Consider the following 25117-nt stretch of genomic DNA (forward strand, 5'->3'; position numbering starts at 1 on the left):
GAGATGGTTTGGACATGTGAAGAGACGGAGTGCAGACGCCCCAGTGAGGAGGTGCGAGGTAATGGTGGTAGAGGGTACGCGGAGGGGTAGAGGTAGACCCAAGAAGTATTGGGAAGAGGTGATTAGACAAGACTTGGCTATGCTTCACATCACCGAGGACATGACTCTAGATAGGAAGGAGTGGAGGTCGCGTATTAAGGTTGAAGGTTAGTAGGGTTAGCGGGTTGTCTTCCCTTGCGAGGGTTTGGGTTGTTAGCGTTTGGAGCAGTCCTAGCCTTTTGCTATTTACTGCGTTTCACTCCCTATATCTTTCTTGTTATTGTCTCATTGGTTGATTATACGCTATCTTTTGTATTGGCTGTTATGTTGCATATATCTCTCCTGTCACTTAGATTTGATATTCTTGAGCTGAGGGTCTCTTGGAAACAGCCTCTCTACCTCCACGAGGTAGTGGCAAGGTCTGCGTACTACTTACCCTCCCCAGACCCCACCTAGTGGGATTTCACTGGGTTGTTGTTGTTGTTGTTGTTGTTGTTCTCGGTCTGTAACCCTCTAACCATCAATACCTACAGATGGTACTCTACTATGAGAACCCACGCAGAGGTGCTAACACAGTTATCCTTGTTTCGTTCTGCAGCTAGGTATTCCTAAAGAGCGGATAAAAAGACTTGGAGAAGATGATAACTTCTGGACAAGTGGGGTTACTGGTCCCTGCGGTCCATGCTCTGAACTTTATTACGATTTCCATCCCGAGAGGGGCACTTCTGATGTTGTAAGTATTAGAGGTTTAACATGCCTTTTCATTTTCATTTCATGTTCAGGTGGTGTGGTCTCATATTTTTTTGCATTTATTTGCTCCTCTTCACTCTGTCTAACCCTGTGGTCTAAATATCAGGATCTTGGAGATGATACAAGATTTATAGAGTTCTACAACCTTGTTTTTATGCAATACAATAAGAAGGATGATGGTTCCCTTGAGCCTTTAAAGCAAAAGAACATAGATACTGGACTTGGTTTAGAGCGTATGGCCAGGATTCTGCAGAAGGTAATCACGAGACAACAACATTTCTGAATGACTGTAGGAACAAATTAGGTATCGGATCTCTCTTTTCTTTTGCAACTGGGTTTTGTGGCAAAGAAAACCTCCCATAATTTTGGATTTATGATATTTTGATTAGTATATTATTTTCAAGTTAATCAGAACCCTCCCCACCCCCAACTTCCCAAAAAAAAAAAGAAGGATAACATAGAGGTTCTCCTCATTTTTTACAGGTCCCCAACAATTATGAAACAGACTTAATATTTCCCATCCTAGAGAAGGCTGCAGAATTGGCCAATGTCTCATATGCTCTTGCAGATGATTCTACAAAAACAAAACTTAAAGTACGTCGCACTATAAGATTGCAAGTCTTTTTGTTTGTGAACTGATTTACCTTCTAATATGTTGAAAGCCTTCTAATTCTGATCAATCCAGATAATTGGAGATCATATGCGTGCAGTTGTTTATCTGATATCTGATGGTGTCAACCCATCAAATATTGGTAGAGGGTATGTGGTACGTCGCCTCATTAGAAGGGTTGTTCGAACAGGCAGGTTACTTGGTGTAAAGGGAGATGGGATGGGTGATCTTCAAGGAGCATTTTTGCCAATACTTGCCGAAAAGGTGATTGAACTAAGCACCAATATTGATGCTGATGTGAAGACAAGATCATCCCGCATACTTGAGGAATTGAGAAGGGAGGAGCTTCGTTTTGTCTTGACTCTAGAAAGGGGAGAAAAACTTCTTGAACAGATGCTGGCAGATGCATTATTAAATACTCAGGGAACTGAGACTGCACCCTGTCTGTCGGGCAAGGATGCATTCATATTGTATGACACCTATGGATTTCCAGTGGAGATAACAAAGGAAGTTGCTGAAGAACGTGGAATCAGTATAGATATGAATAGCTTTGACATAGAAATGAGGAAGCAAAGACAGCTATCTCAGGCTGCACATGATACAGTTAAACTAGCAGTTGAAAATGGTGCAAACCTTGCTGAAGATATCCCTGATACTGAGTTTCTTGGCTACAATACTCTCCATTCCAAGGCAGTGGTTGAGGGTTTGTTGGTAAATGGTAGTCCTGTAGCACAAGTCTCCAAAGGAAGTGAAGTGGAAATTTTGCTCAACAGGACTCCATTTTATGCTGAGTCGGGAGGCCAAATTGGGGATAACGGTTTTCTATACATGACGGAGGCTGAAAATGAACAGAAAGCTATTGTAGAAATAAAAGATGTCCAAAAATCTATGGGTAATATATTTGTCCATAAAGGGACAATCACAGAAGGTACTATAGAGGTTGGCCGAGAAGTAGAAGCTGCTGTTGATGCAAACTTGAGACAACGGGCTAAGGTATTATGCTGTATAATGTAGAAATTGAATGGATATCCATCATATTGAGGACAGAAGAACTGATTGATGTGAGATTCTTTAGTAGCATGGATTCCTGAATCATCTGTTTTAGTCTCGCTATTGCATTTCAATTTTTGTTGATAACCATTTGTCTCCAGAATTTTTTTGGTCTAATCGAAGTTTATCTATTCTTATTTTGTGCTTCCTTTTAGGTTCACCATACAGCTACTCATTTACTTCAATCAGCACTCAAAAGAGTAATTGGTCAGGAAACATCTCAAGCAGGATCAATGGTTGCTTTTGATCGTCTTAGATTTGACTTCAACTTCCATCGATCTCTTCAAGACAAGGAACTCGAAGAAATCGAAGGTTTGATCAACCAATGGATTGGCGATGGCACAATTCTGGAAACAAAAGTCATGTCTTTGACTGACGCAAAAGGAGCTGGGGCCGTTGCTATGTTTGGAGAAAAGTATGGAGAACAGGTGGGGATTCTTCTGGATGCTATCTTTTTACTAATTTATGCTATTAAAGCTGATATGGACTGACCAGCAGTCCTTCTCTTTTATGAGTATGTGAAACATAAAGATTAAGTTGTACACCAGTCCATTTTGAGGATAAGTCTGACAATGAGATTTTACCATGTATTAAAGTTCTACTTGTTTAATTCGTGTCTTCCCTAATGAAAACCTATATAGGTACGCGTAGTTGAAGTTCCTGGCGTGTCAATGGAATTATGTGGTGGCACCCATGTCAGCAATACTGCTGAGATACGTGGCTTCAAAATCATATCAGAACAGGGCATTGCATCAGGAATAAGGCGAATTGAAGCTGTAGCCGGAGATGCTTTCATTGAGTATGTCCTTACAAGAGATAACTACATGAAGCAGCTATGCTCCACTCTCAAAGTAAGGTTTCACGTACACCTTTTCAGTGGAGGATTTCTTCTACATTTTTCTTGTTCAACATGTTATTGGAGAAAACATTGTGGTTATCTGCCAAAATAACTGCAAGTAAATCAAGCAAAGTTTCAAGGAAAATTATTCTTCAAGAAAATAATTTTTAGAGAACAAATATTAGGAAAATATTGCGTGGATTGTTTTTTTGATAATATTTGTTGTAACTTCTGTATTAATTTTAAAAAAATATTTTTTTGTTTTTTCGGAGAAAGTATTTTGATTTGATTCTCAAAACCAAACACTTGTTTCCATTAAGTTGGTTTCAATTTTGCTAAACAACTAGGCAAGTTACCTGAAAATAAATTGTTTGGTTCTTTCTATATAAATAGTGTAATTAGGATAGTAAAGAAGTCATTGTTGTACGTCTATAAATGGTCTAGTGGTAACAGCTCTTGTACTTTTGATTAATTCTATGGTATTTTGAAGTAAAATCATACATTGTGAAGGTAAAAGCAGAAGAAGTAACTGGCAGGGTAGACGCACTTTTGGAAGAATTACGATTGACAAGAAATGAAGTTTCAGCTGCTCGGGCAAAAGCAGCAATCTATAAGGCATCAACACTTGCTAGCAGAGCATCTACTATTGGAACTTCAAAAAGTATTAGGTAACCAAATGTTGTTATAACCATTGTCCTTGTAAAGAAAACTTCACATTTTTCCAATTGAAGTACACATGTCAACAGGCTTTGTTTGTGTTCCCTTGTTTATCTTGGAAGTTGTAACGTTTAGAGTAATATCTCAAACAAAAGACGCATAAACAAATATTGCAATTCTAATCCAGTGAAATCAGCACATAGAATGCTCATGAACTAAATTTTTCTCTGTCAGTGATATGGTTCTAATCCATCTTGCATCTTAAAGTCACTGCCGGTGTGACTCTGGGCTACACTAAATAAGTAGATGAAACGTCTTCTACTGCTTTATCTTTTTTTGTTTATGTGCTTAAATGTCGTGAATAAGTAACAACATTCTGATTCTTCTAACTTGTTACAATTGATATTTTCCAGGCTCCTAGTTGAGTCCATGGATGATATAGATGCCGATTCACTCAAGAGTGCTGCAGAATATCTGGTGGATTCTTTGAAGGATCCAGCAGCTGTGGTTCTAGGATCATGCCCAGGAGAAGGAAAAGTTAGCCTTGTTGTTGCTCTAACACCAGGAGTTGTTAATCTTGGAATTAAAGCTGGTGAAGTTATAAAGCCTCTAGCTAAATCATGTGGTGGAGGAGGGGGTGGTCGGCCTAATTTCGCTCAGGCAGGTGGGAGGAAGCCAGAGAACTTGCTAGGTGCTCTTGAAGAAGCTCGTGAACAGCTTAAAAATCTGCTTGAAAAATGATGCCTAATGGTAGCATCATGAGTTATCAGTTGGTGAAGCAGAATTGAAGTCCTTATTTATTGATCTTTGAAGTAAGTATCTCTTGCCACATATGATGCAAGACGTCTGCTTCCATCACAACATTTCCACACAACTAGTTCAGATTCTCTCCTTTCTTTTATTTGCTCCTTGGTTTTTCTTTCTCATTTGTGTGGTTAGCTGCTCAAGGTAGGAGAGGAGGGAGTGTTGTAAATGGGGTTCTATACACAGCATCAACCAATACAGTTGCAGAAACTTCATATTATCTTGGTACAAATGATTTTACAATGATTGCTTAAACTGTCATTGTAATGATGATCAATTTGGACCCGTATGGAAATAGTTCTATACATGAATTTTTTTTCTTTTCTTTGTGTTTGAAAGGTCCATCTGTTTCTCTGCCACAATGTAGTGTAGAGATGGATTCAGAATTTGAACTTTATAAATTTCGGAATGCCGCTAAACTCATTGGAGTTAATTGGATTTGTACATTTTGCAACACATACAGAGTGCGGACTCGAAGCTACTGAGATGTGCTGAAAAAATCTCCAAAGATGAGATTTGATTATTTTGTCAATCGATCATGATTTCCTGGAGAATATATTAGAGTTGGTATTTAGTAAGTATTATAAAATTATGTGATGCTGGGGTGGTGGCACTAGCCGTTGAGGCTGGACAGGACAGCAAAGAGAACCATTCTTGTACTTCACATGAGAAGCATATATCTGCAACTATTAATGGTTTGTCATGAACACTAGCTAAGCTCAATCTTCAATGTTGCTAATGTCATGTGCCCATTATATTGAATCCTTCCTCTATTCAATTTTAGACTTTGCACTCACTCCCTTATGAATGAGCATATTAATTGGTGTTTACTCTTAATGGATTTGTGAAATAAACAATTAAGAAAGATGACACATGAAAAATAATATGGTACTAAGTGGGTAAAATAAAATTCAAAATTTATTTTTATTTAGTAGATAAATAAAAATAAACGGTGAATATGTTTAAGTAGTACTCCCTCCGTCCCTTTTTAGTTGTCCACTTTAGAAATGACACACAGATTAAGGCAACAATGATTAGCACAGTGAAGTTACAATTTTACCCTTATGACAACTTTTCACTTCAAAATTACAACCACTTATTTGAATTCAAGTGAAATAAATTGGAGGGAAACAACATACACTTTTACAATTTTCAAGAAGTGTAAATAAGGGTATCATAGGAAAATTTTTTTGTCCTTTCTTGATTTGTCAAAATGGACAACTAAATAGGGACAACCAAAAAAGGAAATATGGACAAGTAAATAGGGACGGAGGGAGTAGCAACTATTTCACATACAAGACTATACAAGCAGGCTTAAAGGACAATTATTAACTGTATTAGCTTTTTCTGGAAAAGGTCGTGTCATTTCACACCATGAAAGATTCTAAAGGACATATATCTGTTGATTTTGTTGTACAGACAAGTTTTCACTCAGAAAAACTCAAATATCAAATAGTATGTATAAACATATTCAAACACAATCTCAACTTGCAAATATTTTCTTTAAAATATCAATTAATTCTTGTCTAAACACGCCTTTATCAGTACAAAATGTTTCAATTTGCCAGAAGTTAATTACATTTCATTAGAGAAACTCCATTAGTAACCTCCTACCTTCCCAGTCACGAAGCAAATCAAATTTACATCAGCCTATCTAAGTGTCTGTCACTACTTGACTGTTCATCATTCATCGATAAAATAATCCTTTACTTACAAACATGTCAATCGTACAGTCCTTCCAGCTCCCAAAAATCCATTAGGAAATCTACCATTTCCTGCCAGTTTTACATGAGCATTCTTAGTGTCATTCAAACAGAAATATGAGGAGCATTGACTTCTTTAAACTCTATCATGCATACTTACAGCAAGCGGGATAGACATGGGAAACAGCTTGTAGCATTTGACTTGTGGTGGCTTATTTAATGGGTTTTTGTGTTTATACGTGGCCCTAGGTCAATCCCTGGTTTTTTGAACTCTGCTAAATTAAATTCTGATTTGAAGGTAAAAAGTCAAGATTTTCTTAAAAGAAGATGATGCCATTGGTCAAGGTAGGCTGCGCCATTGCTGAAATATATGTTTCTGAGAATAAATCCTTGGGAATTTAATTTGAAGTGGCTCATTTTGGTGGTATATGAATGGATTTTAGCTTATATACATCAATAATATTTAAAGATTTTTTATAAGATTAGTGTATTTTAATATATAAAATGTTGTTAAAATATTTTATTTTCGTTTTTTTTTCTGGATGATTATGTGTAATCGTATCTTAGTTGAACTTGATAATTGTATTTTAGTCGTCAATAAAAATTCTTTCATGTATAAGTTAAGTAATTTGGTTTTGTTTCATTATTAAGTTTTTAGTCCCCACGATATATATGAGTGACTAAACACACTAATGGAAGATCAAAGAGATACCGAATCATATACCACAAGAATTAAAAACAGAATTTACCAATAGTTTATGAAACCAAAAATGTTACTCCCTCCGTTTCACAAAGAATGACCTCCTTTCCTTTTTAGTCAGTTTCAAAAAGAATGACCTATTTCCTTTTTTGGTAACATTCTACTTTTTGCTTTCCACGTGGCATGTTTAAGACCACAGGATTAAGGGCAATTTTGTACATTTGATATAACTTTAATTTAGGACCACAAGATTCAAAAGTCTTCTTTATTTACTTAAACTCCGTGCCAAGTCAAACCAGGTCATTCTTTGTGAAACGGAGGGAGTAATTTAGTCGTCAATAAAAATTCTTTCATGTATAAGTTAAGTAATTTGGTTTTGTTTCATTATTAAGTTTTTAGTCCCCACGATATATATGAGTGACTAAACACACTAATGGAAGATCAAAGAGATACCGAATCATATACCACAAGAATTAAAAACAGAATTTACCAATAGTTTATGAAACCAAAAATGTTACTCCCTCCGTTTCACAAAGAATGACCTCCTTTCCTTTTTAGTCAGTTTCAAAAAGAATGACCTATTTCCTTTTTTGGTAACATTCTACTTTTTGCTTTCCACGTGGCATGTTTAAGACCACAGGATTAAGGGCAATTTTGTACATTTGATATAACTTTAATTTAGGACCACAAGATTCAAAAGTCTTTTTTATTTACTTAAACTCCGTGCCAAGTCAAACCAGGTCATTCTTTGTGAAATGGAGGGAGTAATTTCCAATTTCATTGATAGTCCAATATTAATAATCAAGTCAAGGTATGAACAGGAAGGCAGAGGATTTAGACTTCAAGAAAACATAAAGGATATAGCTGGCCTTAGCGTTGGTTTACTTTTGAAAACCAATTAATTTGTGGCCCTTCCAATTTTTGGATTCTTTCTTCCCTTACCCTGTTTTTGTCTTGTTTCTTCATGCCAACCAACTTGGTTACATGTTGCATTCATGAATCCTCAACTTTAAAATAGTAAGTATGTCTCAACAAATTAATTTGATGTTTTAAAACAAGGAATCGTCTTTGTCATAGCCCGTAAACCACACTAGACAAGTCCCATGACATAAGAAACACATGCAAGTGATATCGAACTCAGGACTTGCTCAATCAATTCAGCCGTAACACTAAATACAATTGAAATTGAAATTTATTAAAGTTTGAAATATTCTTCTACACAAAGTCCCTTTACTTTAAGTCTTCAAAAGAAATAATGTAACCAAAGAGCAAGAAAGGGGTCCAAAAGCAAGCTGTTGGCTATTATGTTTGTTTTACGATAAAGATGGTGATCCTATCTGTACACCTACTTACTTTGAAGCAAAATATCATTTAGTATTATTATTTTATTACGTAACCTCTAAAAGTAACTTTCTATTAGACTTGGTGTTCTTAGCTTTCATCTTTGGAATATCTCTTATTTAAGAAAAGAATACATGTTAATTTGCATAGTACAACTAATTCTTTTTGTTCCTTTGTGGAGGCAAGTAATCTAAATTCCAACATGACAAAGAAAGTCGTCATAACAAGTAAATGTGGGCCAATTTTTTTCCTCACTTTTTAGGAGAAACGCGCAAATACACAAATATAGCCAAATTGTTTCACCCTTTACTTTCTCTACATCTTTTTTCTTCTAATCAAAACAAGAATAAATACTTTCAAATGACTACATATGACTTTCACGTATAATGTCGTTACATTATATAAGGCGATTCACACAATTTTATATGCTTGAGAAAAATAAAATAAATAAACAATCAAATTAAAATCGACTAAATATGGGGCAAAATTAAGAGATGTTGGTTATTCTCATCACTTTCGTTTGGAAAAATTACATTCTTCATCCACTTTGTTAGTTCGTCATAACATTTGCCTTCAATTTCTTTTATAAATTCTATTGTTAAATAAAATGACGATTTTTTTTAATAAACAACTAATATTCCAACAATACATTTTATATTGTGAGAATTCATCGTAACTAAACTTTCATACTTAAAATTTGCAATATGAGCAAGCTTTACACAAATAAAATTATTAAAAACCTATAAGAAGTAAAATAAAAATATAATCCCCTAACCTATTTAAACTTTTAGATAAAACGCATACACAATTCAATAACTACAATGTGGGACTCTAAAGGGGAAAAAAAGGGGGCAGGCGCAATACAAATACAAACTAGTAAAATGCGGAGTGGCGATTAGTGGGTTTTCACGCACAGCTGTAAATGTTGCATAGCAGCTGGTCGGCGTCAAATGTCAAACTGTCCCCATCTCCACTATTTCTCTTTCAATCCATAATAAGGATATGTTTGGGGGAAGAAAAATTATATTTTATGTGAAAAATAGGTAAAAAAAAATTAGTGTTTAATAAATAAGAAAAAAAATTATTCTGTCCCAAAATTATTCATGAAGAACAATCAAACAGTAACAAAGGTGATAAAATATATACCCGCATGACATAATACTTCACTTGATACCTCATATTCTGATGAACAACGAACTCACCCAACAACAATAATTCACAAGAGAATTCTTTTATTTAAGTGCAAAAAGAAGAAGAGTAAAAGATCAGAAAATTTTGTTTGAAAAATATAATAAAATCCTTTTATTTATGTCCAACAAAGTTTAGTATGGATAGGTATTTATGGTGCCTTATTAGAGAAGTCATAACCATTTAGAAAAAAGTTACTATCTTACAAAAAAGTCACAAACTCTTCAATATTAAAAGTCACAATCATTCGAAAAAAGTTGCAACTCTTCAGCATAAATAGTTACAATCCTTTACAAAAGTCACAACACTTCAACATAAAAAGTCACAATCCTTCAAAAAAGACATAACTCTTCGACATAAAAAGTCACAACCCTTTAAAAAGTTGCAACTCTTCAACATAAAAAATCACGTTCCTTCAAAAAAAAAAAATCACAACTCTTCCATTATGAAAAGTCACAACACACCGAGAGTAATTTATCATTATTTCTTTCATTTTAATCTAGATTTCATAAATCACCGTGTATCGCATTCCTTTTATTCCATCATATATGTTTTGCGCTTATTTACTCGTTTACTTTAACAACAAAAATAAAAATAAAAAAATAGTTCAGTGCACCCATTAATTAACCCCACCTTCATTTCCCCACTATCTCAAAGTTATTATATAAAGGCCTTATCACTCACCATTTACTCACTCAAAACAATTCATTCTTCAAATCAAATCCTTTAAACAAAAAAATGTCTCTCTTCTTCCTTGTCTTCCTTCTTTTTGTCTCTTCTGTTATAGCCTGCGATCGCTGTGTTCACCAATCCAAAGTTGCTTATTTTTCCAGTGCTTCTGCTCTTCTCTGTAAGGCACCTCTTTTAATTACTTATCTAATTTTAACTAACATGCTTTTGTTTTTTCTTAATCTAATTTTCAATTTCCAATATTTTTGTATTTGTAGCGGGTGCGTGTGGTTATGGAAATTTAGCAATAGGCTTCAATGGAGGTCGACTTGCCGCTGCTGTTCCTAAACTTTACAATAATGGTGCTGGATGTGGTGCTTGTTATCAGGTTAATTGAGTTCTCGTTCTCCATTAATAACAATTAATTTTGAATAATTAAATTTCTCATAAATAATTTGTGTGATTTACAGATAAGATGTAAGGACCCAAAAATTTGTTCAAAACATGGAACAACTGTAATGGTTACTGATCTAAATACGAATAACCAGACTGATTTTGTGATCAGTAGCAGAGCTTTTATGGCTATGGCCATTGAGGGAAAAGCTAAAGACGTTCTCAAATTGGGAATCGCCGATGTTGAATACAAAAGGTAAATGTTAACAAAATAATTTTGTCCACGTTACAAAAATGGATAGGTATGAGTTTATAAAATTATTGAGGGAGCCTACTATACGAATTTTATGTTCCTTGTCTTCTTGTCAGCACACACTGTGTTAATGTTAATCTTTGGTGGTTTCGTTGCAACTACCAAAAAAAATTAAAAAAATAGTTGTAGAATTTGACATAAAGGGGCATCTTACATGCCCCACTTGACCAGACAATTGAACATAAATGATATGTGCATACGTGTTATTTAGTAAATTAATCAAATGGATAAGCGCTTGGAATGAAAGGTTATGCTGCAAATTACTGTAGTACTAACATTGTTTTATTTGTGTGTATGGGAACAGAGTTCCTTGTGATTACAAAGGCAAGAATTTGGCTGTTCGAGTAGATGAATCAAGCCAGAAGCCATATTACCTAGCAATTAGCATCTTCTACCAGGGTGGTCAAACTGAAATTGTCAGTGTTGATGTTGCTCAGGTAAAAAAAAAAAAAAACTACTTTCACTTTTCCATCTTGATTTATAGTGATGAATTAATAAATGTGTTAACATGTTTTAGGTTGGATCGTCGAACTGGAACTTCTTGACCCGAAACCACGGAGCAATTTGGGACACAAGCAGAGTGCCAAGTGGGGCATTGCAATTTAGGTTTGTGGTGACAGCAGGGTACGATGGCAAGTGGATTTGGGCTAAATCAGTGCTGCCATCAGATTGGAAAATGGGGGTGATTTATGATACTGGAGTTCAAATCACTGACATTGCTCAAGAGGGTTGTTCCCCATGTGATGATGGAAGTTGGAAAACTTAATTAGTTTTTTTTTTCTCTTCTTCTTAACTGTAACAATTCGTGTGAATACACACACACAGAGAATATTTAATAAAATTATAGATTGATTCAGTTTGAGTAGACATAGGGATACAAATTAAATTCCTATTCTTTCTTGTTTAAGTCATATTAGTACTGTAACATCACATTCTTTTCGCTATCCAGAACATTGATTAATGATATATCTCTTTTTCCAGTGCTTTTATCATGTAATGTATGTCACAATTTATTAGTTTGTGATATCTTCAAGTAGAACCTTTTGGGGTAACCTTTTGGGGTAATCTCTTCATATAGATGGATAATTTCTAGAGATTAATCATAATTCTCTCATGGGGTGCAACATCTCATATATGTAAATCTTTAGAAGCACACGTCTACGAAACCTTGCATGTCTTTTCTTAAACGACATTTTTATGGTAAAATCTTCTTAAGCAACTTAAATACCTCACATATACTATTAGAATCCCAAATTCCTAAAAGGTGATTATGGGGTAAGTACGGCCAGTAAAAAAATTACTATAAATCTATACAATTTAAGTTGGTGGTATCAATCCAAAGGTTTGAGACCAAAAAAAAAAGGTACCTTTTACACACATGGAACATATCCTTGCTCTAAAATTTTAATTTGCAAACTAAAATTATCTTGAAAGGCATTTGGGAAAAGTAGCCAAGACATTTTGCCTTGAGATGGTTAGCTTTGCCAAGTTGATCCACGTTTTGAGTATTTAATCAAAGTTTGGTTCGAGGTAAGGACATATAAAGCTCAATACGTCTCATAGACTGACTGCACAATAGTGAAGTCCTAAGCAGTTTAAGAACAGTAGTACTTAAAATTCCAACATCTATTAACCGTCGAGATGAACTTTTTGAAGGCAACAAAATCAAATGTGTGGTTGAAAAAATTGGCAAGCACAATTTCTGAAATGTTTGCACCCGTACGCCCTTGTCATTGACCACCAAATACCTGTACAAAATGAAGAGCAGCTTCCATCAGAACATTAGCAAGTCTTTTATTTTCCTCTTTCACCAGGGCAGGGAATAAGGGAAATGGAACTTACTCCGGCCAAAACGTCCTTAGACAAACTAGGCTTGATTTTCCCAGCTTGATCTGCCACAGGTTTTTTCTGGGAAATTGTCGTATCACCTGTGGTGCAAACTGATCACTTGGGAAATCAGAAATTACCCCAAATTCCTGTTGCACCTTTTGCTTCTGTAAAGATGGAACAGTTAAAAAGTATTATCTATACTATATTACTCAGTTGTGCAAGATATAAGGTAATATGAAACTGAGTGGTCGAATACCTAAACTAAACCTGGCTATAATACATTACTAAGTAATAATAATTTGGAGCGAGGAAAAGAGACTTTTTCTATTTTACACACAAACCAACATCTATATATATTTTTTAGTTTTGCTTAAAGAGACATCTTTTAATATCACATCAGAGCTTATCGACGAAAAACTAGAGCTGTCTCATGTTGTAACTACTATTTAAAGAATAAAAACTCAAAATGAGATGGTAAATGAGAAAGTCAATCGAGGGAGTTCAAAACATGCTGCTTAACAACTACTTCCATGCTAAATAATTAATTAAATATTGTATCACTGACCTTCTTCATTCGTTCTTCAATAGAACTTGAAGCACGAGATTTATCAACTTGTGTAAGGTAGAAATCACGCTCCCTCTTTGCAGCAGAAAGCTCCAAAGCTAGTTTCTGCTCACGAACTGCATGCCTTTGTGCTGCAAAATGTTTTAAGACATCAATTAAGAAGTGAATGGAGATCGAAGAATGCATCAGTACCCAATAAATAAAAAAATAACAGCATACCAATTTCATCAGTAACATCATCCCATTTAATTTTAGACAAGTACTTGACATTCCAAATGTCATAATAGAATGATGACCTTTTCCTTCCACCTGTCAAATAGAAATTTGACAGTAAAGTCAATAACCTCTCAAGGTCACTGAAAATACAAGAAAAACAGGAGTTGAACGCTGAATCGGAAGAATATAAACAAAGATAATCAAATTACATTGTTATTTTTGATAACCGAGAAATATATTTGTGACCTGCCGCCCTTTGGACCAATCACAACCTTCTAAACTCGGTGGATAATGGGCCCGCCCCTCTACCCTTCTCTACTTAAATACTGGGATTCGTTTTGCATGGTGTGGGGCTTGAACCTGTGACCTAAGCCACAAATTCTCCACCTTTTGCCACTAGAGCTAGGCCTTGGGGGTTAATCAAATTACATTGTTATGACACAAATGGCGTAATGCAACAAAACAATGTTAGTCTAATCCTAATAGAAGCCAAATTTTGGCTAGTATCTGAATAATTGGTGTCCCCTAAAAATGTGTAATAAGCACAATAACTAGCTATGTAAATAGCCTGAATGTCTAAAATCTAAATAGAATTCCTTTAACTGGAAAAGAATCAAGAAGAAAAGGAAGGCACTGCTAAGAAAATATGTTACTTTACCCATCTGTTGACCATTCAACATATTTGCGACTCTTTTGGCAACACTCTTTTTCGCAAACTCAACCCACCTACAGATATAAATGATAGTTTAATTACTTTCGGTAAAAAAAAAGTTATAATCATGCAGATGCAAGATACAATTCATGCTAAATAATAGATAATCTGATTTCAGTTGACAGAAACTTCAACATAAGCATACCCTTCTGAAAATGCTTGCCCTCGGAATCCACCTGCCCGTTTCCGATTCATTTGAGCAGCAGCAGTTGTATGCAAGGCAAATTAGTAAAGACAACCAAGGTGAAGTGTTTATAAACAAGGAACTCAACAAACCTTCAGGTACAAGATATATTCTCTGAATTTCTCCAAACTGAGAAAGAACCTGGCGAAGTTTCACGTGGTCCATACGAGGCGGTACTCTACTTACGTGACAAACTCCACGCTTTTCCGCCTTCACCTTCTTCTTCTTCTTTTTAACTTTTCGCACTTGTGTTTTAGCTTCATCTTCTCCACATGCTGGACTTGTTTCCTCAATTTCCAAATCTTTCTCACCCATCTAACGAAAAGGAGAAAACCTGTGCTTGTCCTATAGTGGAATTTGTCCGTCAAAGCTAAAAGAATAATTTCCAATGTATATTAGCAATCATAAAATTAACCATAAGGACAGTTGAAACCCTAAGCCACAAAATTACAAATCAAATCCCCAAATTCAGGAAGCTCAAACATATATATACATCCGAATCCGAAGATAAATTCGAGCAAGGAGAACCAAAAGCACTGAGACAAAAGATGAAGGAGATACATACATACCTAAAGAGACGACCAGCTCTGCTGAAGGCGATGTAGAATGTTAATTGTCACAAGCGCCGTATCAAGCCATACCACATTTGGAATAGTATAAAAAAACTATTCTATTTATTGTTACTATAAATTAAAATTTTCTTAATTATTAGTAATTTCTTACTAATTATTAAGTACATATGTTTGAAATTGTAAGTAATTAAATTTACAGTTACTTTCCATTTCTTAATTTGTCTAATTTATTTTAATTTGAAACAACCATGTTTTAATATTGGCTTTGTAAGATTATCTTCCATTCTTTGAGATGTTTTATTAGACATTTCAAACTCAAACTAATTATATTATCAACTAGTTAAATTTTTAAAAATATTGTCTTTTAACTTTGAATGTCTTCTAAAGAGGTAACAATCACTATGCTATTGATTTTTGTAAATAAAACTAATAGAACATATTATATAAGTAAAATCTGATATCTGATGGGCATATTCAATCAAGTGAAATCTTAATTTTAAATACTTTTAGAATAATTTTGATAGTTTAAGTAATAATTGACTCTATTGAGAAATATTTCAAAACTATAATCAATAAAAGGGATCTAAACATTTGTATTGTTAGATAACAGACACTAATTTATATATGTTTATTCTTGTCTTACAAAATATTATATGTCAATTGAAAAAAAATTAATTATTAAATTATAATTAATTACCAATATTTTTTAAATTCAGATAGGACTGACGACTGTCAATAGAGAAGAGAATAATAAAAAGAAGAGGAGATGATAGTATAACTAGTGAAATGAAATTCTCTAGAATAATTTCAATTATAAACTTAACTGTCCCGATATTAGATATTAACATGAATAGTGAGACTAATACATATTTGAATTTAAATGGTCTAACTTATCAAAACAATACACTCAATATAACTCACATGTCCCGCTACTAGATATTAATATGAAGAATGAGGCTTACACAAATTTGAATTTAAATGGTCAAACTTATCAAAGCAATAGACTCAATATGATTGAATTCTGTAAGAATTTCATGTGATATTTTATTTTTGTCACACTATTTAAGTAATAATGTATTATGTTTTCATCTGATTCTGCAGATATATATGATTGTAATTTTAATAATTTTTTATATGTGTATTAATGATTGAAGTTTGTTCTTTATAATACATGGTTCTATGTTTCAAATTTGAGTTTATTTGGGGTAAATTGAAAAAAGAATTTATTATTTGTTTGTTGAAACGCACATGTGAGATTCAGACATACCTAAGAGAAAGTTGAACCATTTTTTTGTATACATCTCAATCAAAAACAGGGATACTAATTGAATGACAACCGCAAAAATGAGTAATTATGCACTTCTCCTTAGAACTTTGGAATATGAGTCTGTCACTGATTTGTGCCCTAACAAAATAGATTTGTGTCCTAACAAACCATCATTTTTACCGGCAGAAGAGGCGGCCGTGTTCCATCTTTTGAAATCTAGTTTTTGTTATGTAGTACTAATATTCATGGATGGGATATTTTCTTTGGAGAGGCGCCATTATTTAGCTATCTATGAATTTGTTTTTCGTCACTAGTCCATCAGAACATTAGACATTACTTCTTTTATTGCTTACATTATAATTTCCTGCTAATATAGCAGTAACAAACCCAAAAACAAAAAGAAGTTCGAGTTATAGTTAAACAAACATCATATATCTATCTCAATATTAAGATGCATAGTCTAAATCTGAATATTAAGATGCATAGTCTAAATCTGAATATTAAGAGGTTGTCTAAATGATTAACACTCAACATTTAAATGTATAAATTTTACTTTAATCTAAAAATTATAAATTCAGAAAAAAATACTTGTGAAAGACTTGATACATCCTTGAGGCGGCATTATGTAGTCGAGAAAAAATGTGACTAGCAGTCGCAGATTGAGAGTAAATCTCATTACCTCCTTAACAATGTCAATTAATCTGTGTATCTGCTCGACCTGGGTACATGAGCAAATAGGCCAAATTTTATGGAATAGAAGGAAAAAGGCAGACATTCTAGGGTACAAAAGAACCCAATGGTTCAGGGAAACGTAGCTACTGCATGGCTTCAGTCTTCTGTCTACGATCGTCCAGCTCCGTACCGGATCCTCACCCACCAAACCTCTTTCTCAAATTAAGGTAGGTTTGAGAAACTAGTTTCAGTCTTGGATCATCAGCTGGTATCTCCCGAACCTGAGATGCACATATATTAACCAAAAGTTATGACCACATACACCATAGGAAAATGCCGTATTTCCAGATGCATATTGGCTGAAGAAGTTATTCCTGGTGGATCAGAGCTTACAGGTTTTGCACCATTCTATATCAACCCATTCAACAAGATCAAATTGCAAGAATGTAAGCGAACAAAGTTTACTGCTGATCCAGCCAGACAAACCACTAGACATGAATATACTTACGAATGTATCCTAATCGGTGATCAGGAAAATTAGTTGGACAAGATACAACTGTGTTGCCCTTATCTAGCGTGATGGAAGAAACCAATGGATCTGTCAGCAAGTAAAGAAAACTCACCTTCAAGCCATCATAATATGCTTGAACACCAGGAAATGATGGTGTCATTTTACGAGCTTGCATCATGTCCCATATCAGATTGGCAACAGTATACCCACCAGTCTGCAAAGTGTAAAGACAATATCAAATAACTCGACATTATGTGATGATAGAAGATAAATGTAAGATAAAGTTAAGGGCTAAAAGTTTCTCCTTTTCTGCTTTCCCACCTTTTCACCCGCAGCAGCAAGAAGGAGATCACTTCCCATTTTAGGATCCAGGAAGAAGTTCCTGGAGCTCATATTTACCTGCGCAAATGAGAAACTTTATCAAATGGAATCCACTCTGACATAATGTGAAATCACTATAACAGTCAAACACAACATACCAGTGTCTCTTGAGCGAGTTGCATCCCTTCAGGAGTGTAACCGACCATTGCTCCCTCAACAAGTGTCTACAGCCAAATAAAAATTGAAACGAGAATCAGATTGGAGAAGTTTCCTACTTAACTACTTTAATTTACTTCTATAAGCTCTGCTAGATTGTCTCTCCCCGCCATGGCAGAAATTCCTTAAAGAGATCATGCATGAGTTCTTTATCTAATAACTAAAAAAGACCATGTATGAGTTAAGATGACAGCTGCCAGAAGATAGACTAGAGTACAAAGTCCTAAATATGGTGGTGTTATGTTGTGATGGAAAGCCAACTTTCTGGGGCAAGACTAGACTACATTGCAGCTAAAATGTATTTTGGAACTTACCATATAGAATTCAACCATAGGTGGTTTTCCCGAACTCATGTAGTCCTCAAAAATTTTCCGACCACGTTGTAGGTCCCCAGATTGAAGATAACACCTGCACAAACACAGAAACAAACACATGGAGGCAAATCGAAAGAAATGAATTATAGACTATGAAAAATTCTCTAACCAATTTCCAACGAATCAAAGATAGACTAGAACTGTAGTTGACACTTCCTCATTCACATATAAGACTTGAAATACCATTATATTGGGAAGTTTCAGTTACTTGTTTCTTGGATTATGCACTCAGATTCCCAGAGTACATGGGATGCATAATGGACTCATTAAAATGTTTGTTAGAGTGTATGTCTAACCAATGATGCAAGGAACATCTAGTGAACAAAGTTTAATGGTTCACACTCAACTGGAGATCCCAAAATAACAGTTCACAGAGCCATGATAAAGTTGTATGTTCAGCAGTAGCTTAATGCTATGTTCTAGAAGTAAAACACAGCTTACATATTTAAATGACATAAAGCAAACAACACTGGGAAGCAAAGACAGCACAACTGGTGATGTTATTAAAGTAAAAAGAATGAATAAATTCACAGATAAGGTTTATTTCACACTAGGAAGCCAAGACAGCAACGATTTTTTCAAGTTGCTTAAATACTTCCTAGAGTTCTACTCTCCCTCTATAGCCATTTTAACCAACTTATTGAGTTAAACAGTTGAGAGAAGGATCTAATACAATACCTCATGGTTTGCATCAAAATGAACACATCAGGTGTTTTACCATCCTTGATAAGCATTTCATGAAGTGCATCGATCGACTGCCATGAAGAAGAAACATAAGATCAAACAGAGAATTGCCAAATTATTAACGTTGGCCATGTTCCATTTTTTTTGATAAGGTAAACACTTTTTTTAACTAATAAAGTACCAAGATGGTACATAAGCAGTACATGACTAAGCATCCTCCCAACCAGACAAAGCTACATATTCTCACCAAACAGATACAAGAAATCTAAGGATTGGTCCATAATCTCTAGCATACTACTATTATGCAAAAATACATTATCCAAACATTGGTTCTTCCACTCTAGGTATGTGACTTTATTCCCCTCAAAACATGCACCATTTTTTTCCAACCATGTGGTCCATAATATACAAATGGGAATAGTCTTCCATATTTGTTTCATATTTCTTGAGCCTCTTTGGCTTTGGTAGCTTTCCAGTAAACATGATCTTCTGAGGCATGACCTAAGAAATACCAGTAATGTTTAGAAAAAGCTCCCAACAATGTTTAGAAACGCTGCACTGAATTAGTAAATGCTCCATAGCTTCATGATCTTTTTCACATAAATAAAAGCTGTTGTATAAAGAAAAATCCCTTCATTGCATATTGTTTTGAGTTAAACATGCCTCGATTGCTGCTGTCCAACCAAAGCAGAAAGTATCAAACTGTAGCAATTTTGACTGGAAACCTTTTACCCTTGCTGCTGACACAAATCAAGTTATCCTCTTTATTCTGATCAATTCTCGCTGATTCCAACAGCTGAAGCAACTGACAAAAAATTTCCAGTTCCTAATCATTTAGATTCCTCCTGAAGACTATGAACTTGAAAAGAATTCTGAAATGTATCCCTCTTTTTTGAGAGAACATCTGAACAGGTCTGGATATCTGTCCAAAATTTTATCCTGACCCCATTTCCCACATCTAGGTTGGCCATGTTTCATAAAAACTAAAATGGAGAGAGAGAGAAAATTTTAAAGCAACAAAGCTTAATATAGTTCTTACACTGACAACAATGAATAATGATAGACCAACTTATCAAGGACTACTATCTTGCCTTCACAAAAGAAACTCAAAGCACCAACTTGCAACCCTAGCAATCATCCTTTGTTAAAAAAAAACACAACCTTTAATCCCAGCAAAGACAAAAGCACTAGAGGATTTCTTCCTATATGTTCAAGCCTTGGTAGAGTTACCTGGTACCTGTGCTGATGAGAGGTACCAGGTGCCTGTGGAATTAGTCGAGGTGCATAAGGTGGTCTAAACACCACGGTTATCAAAAAAAAGAAAATATCACAAAATGGTATGAAAATGCAATATTAGGTACTCTAAGGATGGCTCCAGCACATGATATTCCTTATGGTTTACACTCCCAAGACATAGAAAAGCAAATTGTCACTTTCGAAAGGATCCTGATGTAACTCATTACTCACAGCACAACTTTTCTGATTTTTTCTGTTTCAAGAAATGTTTGTTTGCTTGTCAAAGAAAATAGACATTGGAAAAGAATTGATCACCAAAGTGTTCATTGACTTTACTGCAGTAGAAACAATAATACCGTCAACCTTGATCTGATCCCCTAACAAGACTGACATTGCTTATATTACAGATTTAAGATCCACTGATTTCATTAAAACTTACATGTGCATGACATTATACTAAGGGTTTTCTTATCAAGAAAATATTCCATCGTGACATCATACTAAGGTTTTCTTCAAAAGATTGAATTTAATCTTCAATGTTTATTTCACTTCTCTTTTCCCTCGTAGAAAGCATCTATGCAAAAGGACTTCCAACATAAAGATTAGACCAGACAAATTCCAAAGCGACCTTTTAATAAATGAATGTTGTGCTTGAATGTATTATATTTACTACGCATTCAAATAATTAGACAACATTAGATCTATCTTATCTGTTCTCAACTTAGAACACAGTTATTTAAGATACTTATTGAATCCGAGGCAGGGAGGGGGAAGCCTACTGCAGATAACATGTTGAATTGAAACGTCTAAATTAAATGAATACCAAGTGTATGGCAGGATAATTGACAGGAAAAAATAACAGAAAGACTTGGACCATATCTAATAAAGCAAAACTGAATCACATCTAATGATCTTTTAGTGGATGTCAAGTACGGTACCTCCACACTTTTTAGGTCTGCACAGGCATGAAATGCAACATGATAAACCGTCAATTCCTTATCTAAAAATCCACGCCGGTAAACATATTCAGCAGTTGGGATATTGTAAAGTTCTTCTTGAGAGATGCCCATCATGGACCTAATAGGAATATCACCAGGAGCTTCAACTGCTGACCAACCCTTGGACTGCTCAACTAGCTCAATAATCTACTCCAAAAAATAACAAAAACAAAATTAAATAAGTCAAAATATAATAAAAAATGGAAAACTAGTAAAAGCACATGGACGCGCTTGTTGCGCACCTTGGAAGCTACATCATCTGTGACAGGTTCCTTATTCTTGTGAGCAGCTATAAGTCCAGCATAGCAGAATTTATTCAGACCAAGACCAGCAGCAGTCATGTCCCGAACAATTGCATACCTGCAATGTTGGAAAAGAAGCCATCAGATGCCAGAGGAAAACAAAGATTATGAATCCAACAGAAAATAAACCACATAACATCATGTTTGGAAAGATTGGATGAAATATGACACTGAAACATCAACAATTAGCGCAAAGAAGTTGACAGCAGGAAATATTTAAGGCTCTACATCCAGTAGAGTATATTAATCAAATATCATTTCACTGAGTAAGGAGATGTTCTTCAGTGAAATGAACTCTAATCATATCATGGTGTTATGTCTGGCTAATTACTAAATAATTTGCTGCATTCCAGATTATCTACTGCATGAAGGATTTAATCGTACAACAGCATATGCCTTCACATGTAGGCATGACCAAATGTGTATTAGCAATAGATACAGGTGCAACCATTGAGCAACTTTCTTACACTCTGTCTACCCGACCAGTCATTGCAAATGCATTGAGGAGACAGATGTAAGTTTGTCCTGTAGGCTTGACTTCAAATCTCTTCATTTCTTCCAAGATCTACTTACAAAGAAGAAAAACAACATTAGTTATTTCAATGAATCATATTATTGTTGATAATTTCAGAATAATAAAGCAGCAAGACAGAGTAAGGATGAATACGCTTATTGCTTGTTCGGAATTTTTGCATTTTCCACAGGTAGATATCAAGAAATTGTACAAAGAAACCTGTGATATTGGCAGAACCTTGTTATTATAATTTTAGAGCTACATATAAATCAGGCAGCACAAATATACAAATATGAGAAGTGAGTAATACAGGAGACATGGGGTCTGAAAAAAGATTGATATAAGATATGGTAGGAAGGAAAGGATAGATACATCAGGTACGAAGCCCATAGCTTTCATCTCTTCACGGAAAAAGAAAGCATCTTGCAAGCGAGCACCTTTCATGGTTCCAATAAGAAGTGAATGAAATGTATCTCTCTCGGGCTTTATTCCATCGAGCAACATGTCATCATAAACATCCCTCAACAAGAAATTCCTAATTCATTCATATAATAATTGGAATCAAAATCATGTATGTATGCCCTTAATCTCAAATCAATTGGAGTATGAAAATTACTTTCTCTGAGCAGTAATAGAGTTAATAACAGTGGTATATTCAGACTCATTGTTGGCATAGTTTCTGTTGGCGTACTCTTCTGGTGTGGCCGCAAAGTATCGATGCCCTATAGTTCGAACGAGTAGATTTTTGGGTCCTGAAAGAAAGAAAGAAAAAAAACACCTAAATCAAATGGTGATGGAACAGCAGTGAGTATATAATGAGGAAGAAGAGTGATACCTACCAGAGAGGGTTCTGAGGAGCTTCATGGCTGCAGCAGAATCAACTACTGGAGGAAGAAGAAATAAACCCTCGGCCTCGCTCCAAGGTTTGTGCCTACGTGGCAAAGGTGAGTTATGATACTTTTGGGTCATTCTAGCTTATTACTATTTGGAAATTTACATGATAATTCAGGAGGCGCAATATAAAAATAATATTGCAATTATCTATAGTTTTACATTCTTCCTTTCATAATTTTTCATTCATAAAAATAATAATATAGTAGTATATACCTATAGAACTTAATAATCACTGTTATGTAGAGATGAAGAAATAAAATTAGTTGAACTTGACAAAATAAAAAATTCCATTTTCTATCTATGGGTTCCACATTTCATTTATATGCAATTAAAGATAAGAAGCATGTTCTTGTTGGGTTTTAAAGGTGTGAACAGAAATGAAGGGTTGTGACTATGCCGAAGGGTTGTGACCTTTATGAAATGTTGTGTTCTAAAGGGTTGTGACCTTTATAAAATGTTGTGTTCTAAAGGATTGTGACCGTTTGAAAAGTTGTGTCTTTTCCAAAGTGTTGTGACTTTCTGAAAGATTGTCTTCTTTCCAAAGAGTTGTACCTTTACCCTTTGTTGGCTATAAATAGAGAGACTTTCTCTCATTTTTCTGCATCGAATTCTTCTCTTCTCTTGCATACATTTCTTACAAAATAAAATCGATCGATCGTGTCTGTGTGTGTGATTCGTTGCTGTCATTTTGAGTTCGTTGAAATTATTGAAGTTTGAGGTACCGCTACTTCCTTAATGGTTAAACAACGAGTTCTGTGGACTCAGATAGTTCTTTGTTTTTTCTTTTCATCTTTTATTATTTCTTGTTTGCTAATCTGAATACATGAGACAACAAGCTTAAGAAATTTAATATTGATGGTATTTTCTGTGGTAAGGAAATTACTTTTATTTTCTGTGTTCTTTTTGTTGGAAAAAAAAGAGAATTATTTTATTATATAATAAAAGAGATTTGGGATGAATTAATACTACTTTAATATGTTCGAGTATATTTTTTTTGTAGTAAGTTTTCCTTGGATGGATAAGATTATCTTTTATTTTCTTCCCAAGTGCATTGCACCACTTCAGTTTTCTTTCAATGAGAAAAGTTATTTTGTGCATAAAGGCTAAGATGAACACTTTAATTATTTTTCCTATATTCTTGATTTTATATAACTATGAGAAGAAGTAAATGAACAGATGTTGTCTCCTAACAATATTTGAACATGAGTTTAGTTTCTTGTTGAAATTAAATGTCTTCTTGATGAAAATAGGAATATGATGGATACTGAGAAAAGAAAAAAAAACCAAGAAAAGTGACTTGCATGGAGTCATTGCTGACAGATAAAATATGATTCAATGAGAGTAAAAATCAGGTTCTATCTTTATTTCCCTTGATTATTATTTTCTTTTTCTATCCTTTATAAGTTATGAGATTTATTTCATAAATGTTAGGATAGATGGTCATTATGTGATGATCTCAGAATATGTCTTTATTATGATTAATATGTATTCTGTTTAGAGGGGGAATTTATTTTTTTGTAGTTTTCTACTCCATGTAAAATTTGATTTTGTTCGACTTTTGGAGACTAAAATCTTCTGATTTTTTTTTACTCATTTGGTTTGAAAAATATAAGAACTTCACGAACAAATCAGATTGTGCATTGGTTCGAAGAATATAGAAACTTCACCAATTTGTTAAATACTCTGTTTGAATGCATATTCCGACTTGAAGAGTACAAAATCTTCGTCAGGAATATTAAGGCTAAATGATTTGAAAAAGATAAAATCTTCATTTTAGCAGTGTTGTATTTGAGGTTTCTGGAGATTAAAAGATTTTTTTTTATTTACTACTCTGTCTGAATGTGAAACTAATTCGAAGAATAAAAAAACTCCATCAGAATTCAAGGTTCATTCGGTTAATGATTAGAGGAATATAAAACCTTCATCATTAAACTAGAAACAAGTTATATAAAGATTGAATCTTTATTGTTAGTATTCTAAATACTAAGTGGTCT

General features: G+C 34.4%; 4 protein-coding genes and 1 long non-coding RNA gene across 7 annotated transcripts in view; 2 read left to right on the forward strand and 3 right to left on the reverse strand.

The window, feature by feature from the left end:
• LOC102579285 (alanine--tRNA ligase, chloroplastic/mitochondrial) overlaps positions 1 to 5487 on the forward strand; it is a 12473-nt gene extending 6986 nt beyond the window's left edge. For both annotated transcript variants that reach the window (XM_006364476.2, XM_015303975.1), the window contains 8 exons: positions 638 to 772; positions 896 to 1045; positions 1273 to 1383; positions 1475 to 2392; positions 2605 to 2877; positions 3091 to 3300; positions 3798 to 3955; positions 4358 to 5487. In XM_006364476.2, coding sequence (XP_006364538.2) covers positions 638 to 772; positions 896 to 1045; positions 1273 to 1383; positions 1475 to 2392; positions 2605 to 2877; positions 3091 to 3300; positions 3798 to 3955; positions 4358 to 4685 — 2283 coding nt within the window. In that variant the 3' untranslated portion in view covers positions 4686 to 5487. The remainder of the gene's footprint in view (positions 1 to 637; positions 773 to 895; positions 1046 to 1272; positions 1384 to 1474; positions 2393 to 2604; positions 2878 to 3090; positions 3301 to 3797; positions 3956 to 4357) is intronic.
• Positions 5488 to 6231: 744 nt separating this feature from the next.
• LOC107058360 (uncharacterized) lies at positions 6232 to 6646 on the reverse strand. The gene is made up of 2 exons (XR_001471981.1): positions 6612 to 6646; positions 6232 to 6523 (listed from the first exon to the last, which is right to left on the reverse strand). It is a non-coding gene; the product is annotated as an uncharacterized lncRNA (long non-coding RNA).
• Positions 6647 to 10395: 3749 nt separating this feature from the next.
• EXLA1 (expansin-like protein precursor) lies at positions 10396 to 11884 on the forward strand. Its single transcript, NM_001288420.1, is given in 7 exon segments — positions 10396 to 10437; positions 10440 to 10467; positions 10469 to 10530; positions 10628 to 10737; positions 10820 to 10998; positions 11360 to 11492; positions 11573 to 11884. Coding segments are annotated over 7 exon segments (780 nt in total). The 5' UTR covers positions 10396 to 10418; the 3' UTR covers positions 11822 to 11884.
• A 608-nt stretch (positions 11885 to 12492) lies between these two features.
• LOC102579612 (pre-rRNA-processing protein esf2-like) lies at positions 12493 to 15199 on the reverse strand. Of its 2 annotated transcripts, none has more exons than XM_006364477.2 (8): positions 15132 to 15199; positions 14655 to 14932; positions 14524 to 14587; positions 14325 to 14392; positions 13670 to 13759; positions 13451 to 13581; positions 12898 to 13049; positions 12493 to 12803 (listed from the first exon to the last, which is right to left on the reverse strand). In XM_006364477.2, the coding sequence occupies exons 2-8, from the start codon at positions 14875 to 14877 to the stop codon at positions 12569 to 12571; spliced, it is 963 nt and encodes a 320-aa protein (XP_006364539.2). In that variant the 5' UTR covers positions 14878 to 14932; positions 15132 to 15199; the 3' UTR covers positions 12493 to 12568. The 2 variants fall into 2 exon arrangements, with proteins under 2 accessions (XP_006364539.2, XP_015159464.1); XM_015303978.1 differs by having other exon boundaries at positions 15128 to 15199.
• A 1731-nt stretch (positions 15200 to 16930) lies between these two features.
• On the reverse strand, positions 16931 to 23214 carry LOC102602137 (pentatricopeptide repeat-containing protein At4g35850, mitochondrial). The gene is made up of 13 exons (XM_006364460.2): positions 23069 to 23214; positions 22846 to 22981; positions 22602 to 22764; positions 22383 to 22448; positions 22183 to 22280; positions 21656 to 21773; positions 21354 to 21560; positions 19174 to 19250; positions 18436 to 18529; positions 18064 to 18129; positions 17906 to 17983; positions 17697 to 17798; positions 16931 to 17354 (listed from the first exon to the last, which is right to left on the reverse strand). Exons 1-13 carry the CDS (start codon positions 23196 to 23198, stop codon positions 17271 to 17273), a joined length of 1419 nt encoding a protein of 472 aa, XP_006364522.1. The 5' UTR covers positions 23199 to 23214; the 3' UTR covers positions 16931 to 17270.
• Positions 23215 to 25117: the final 1903 nt, after the last annotated feature.

Source organism: Solanum tuberosum, unplaced genomic scaffold (genome assembly GCF_000226075.1).
Source record: "Solanum tuberosum cultivar DM 1-3 516 R44 unplaced genomic scaffold, SolTub_3.0 scf00500, whole genome shotgun sequence".
Taxonomy (NCBI): domain Eukaryota; kingdom Viridiplantae; phylum Streptophyta; class Magnoliopsida; order Solanales; family Solanaceae; genus Solanum; species Solanum tuberosum.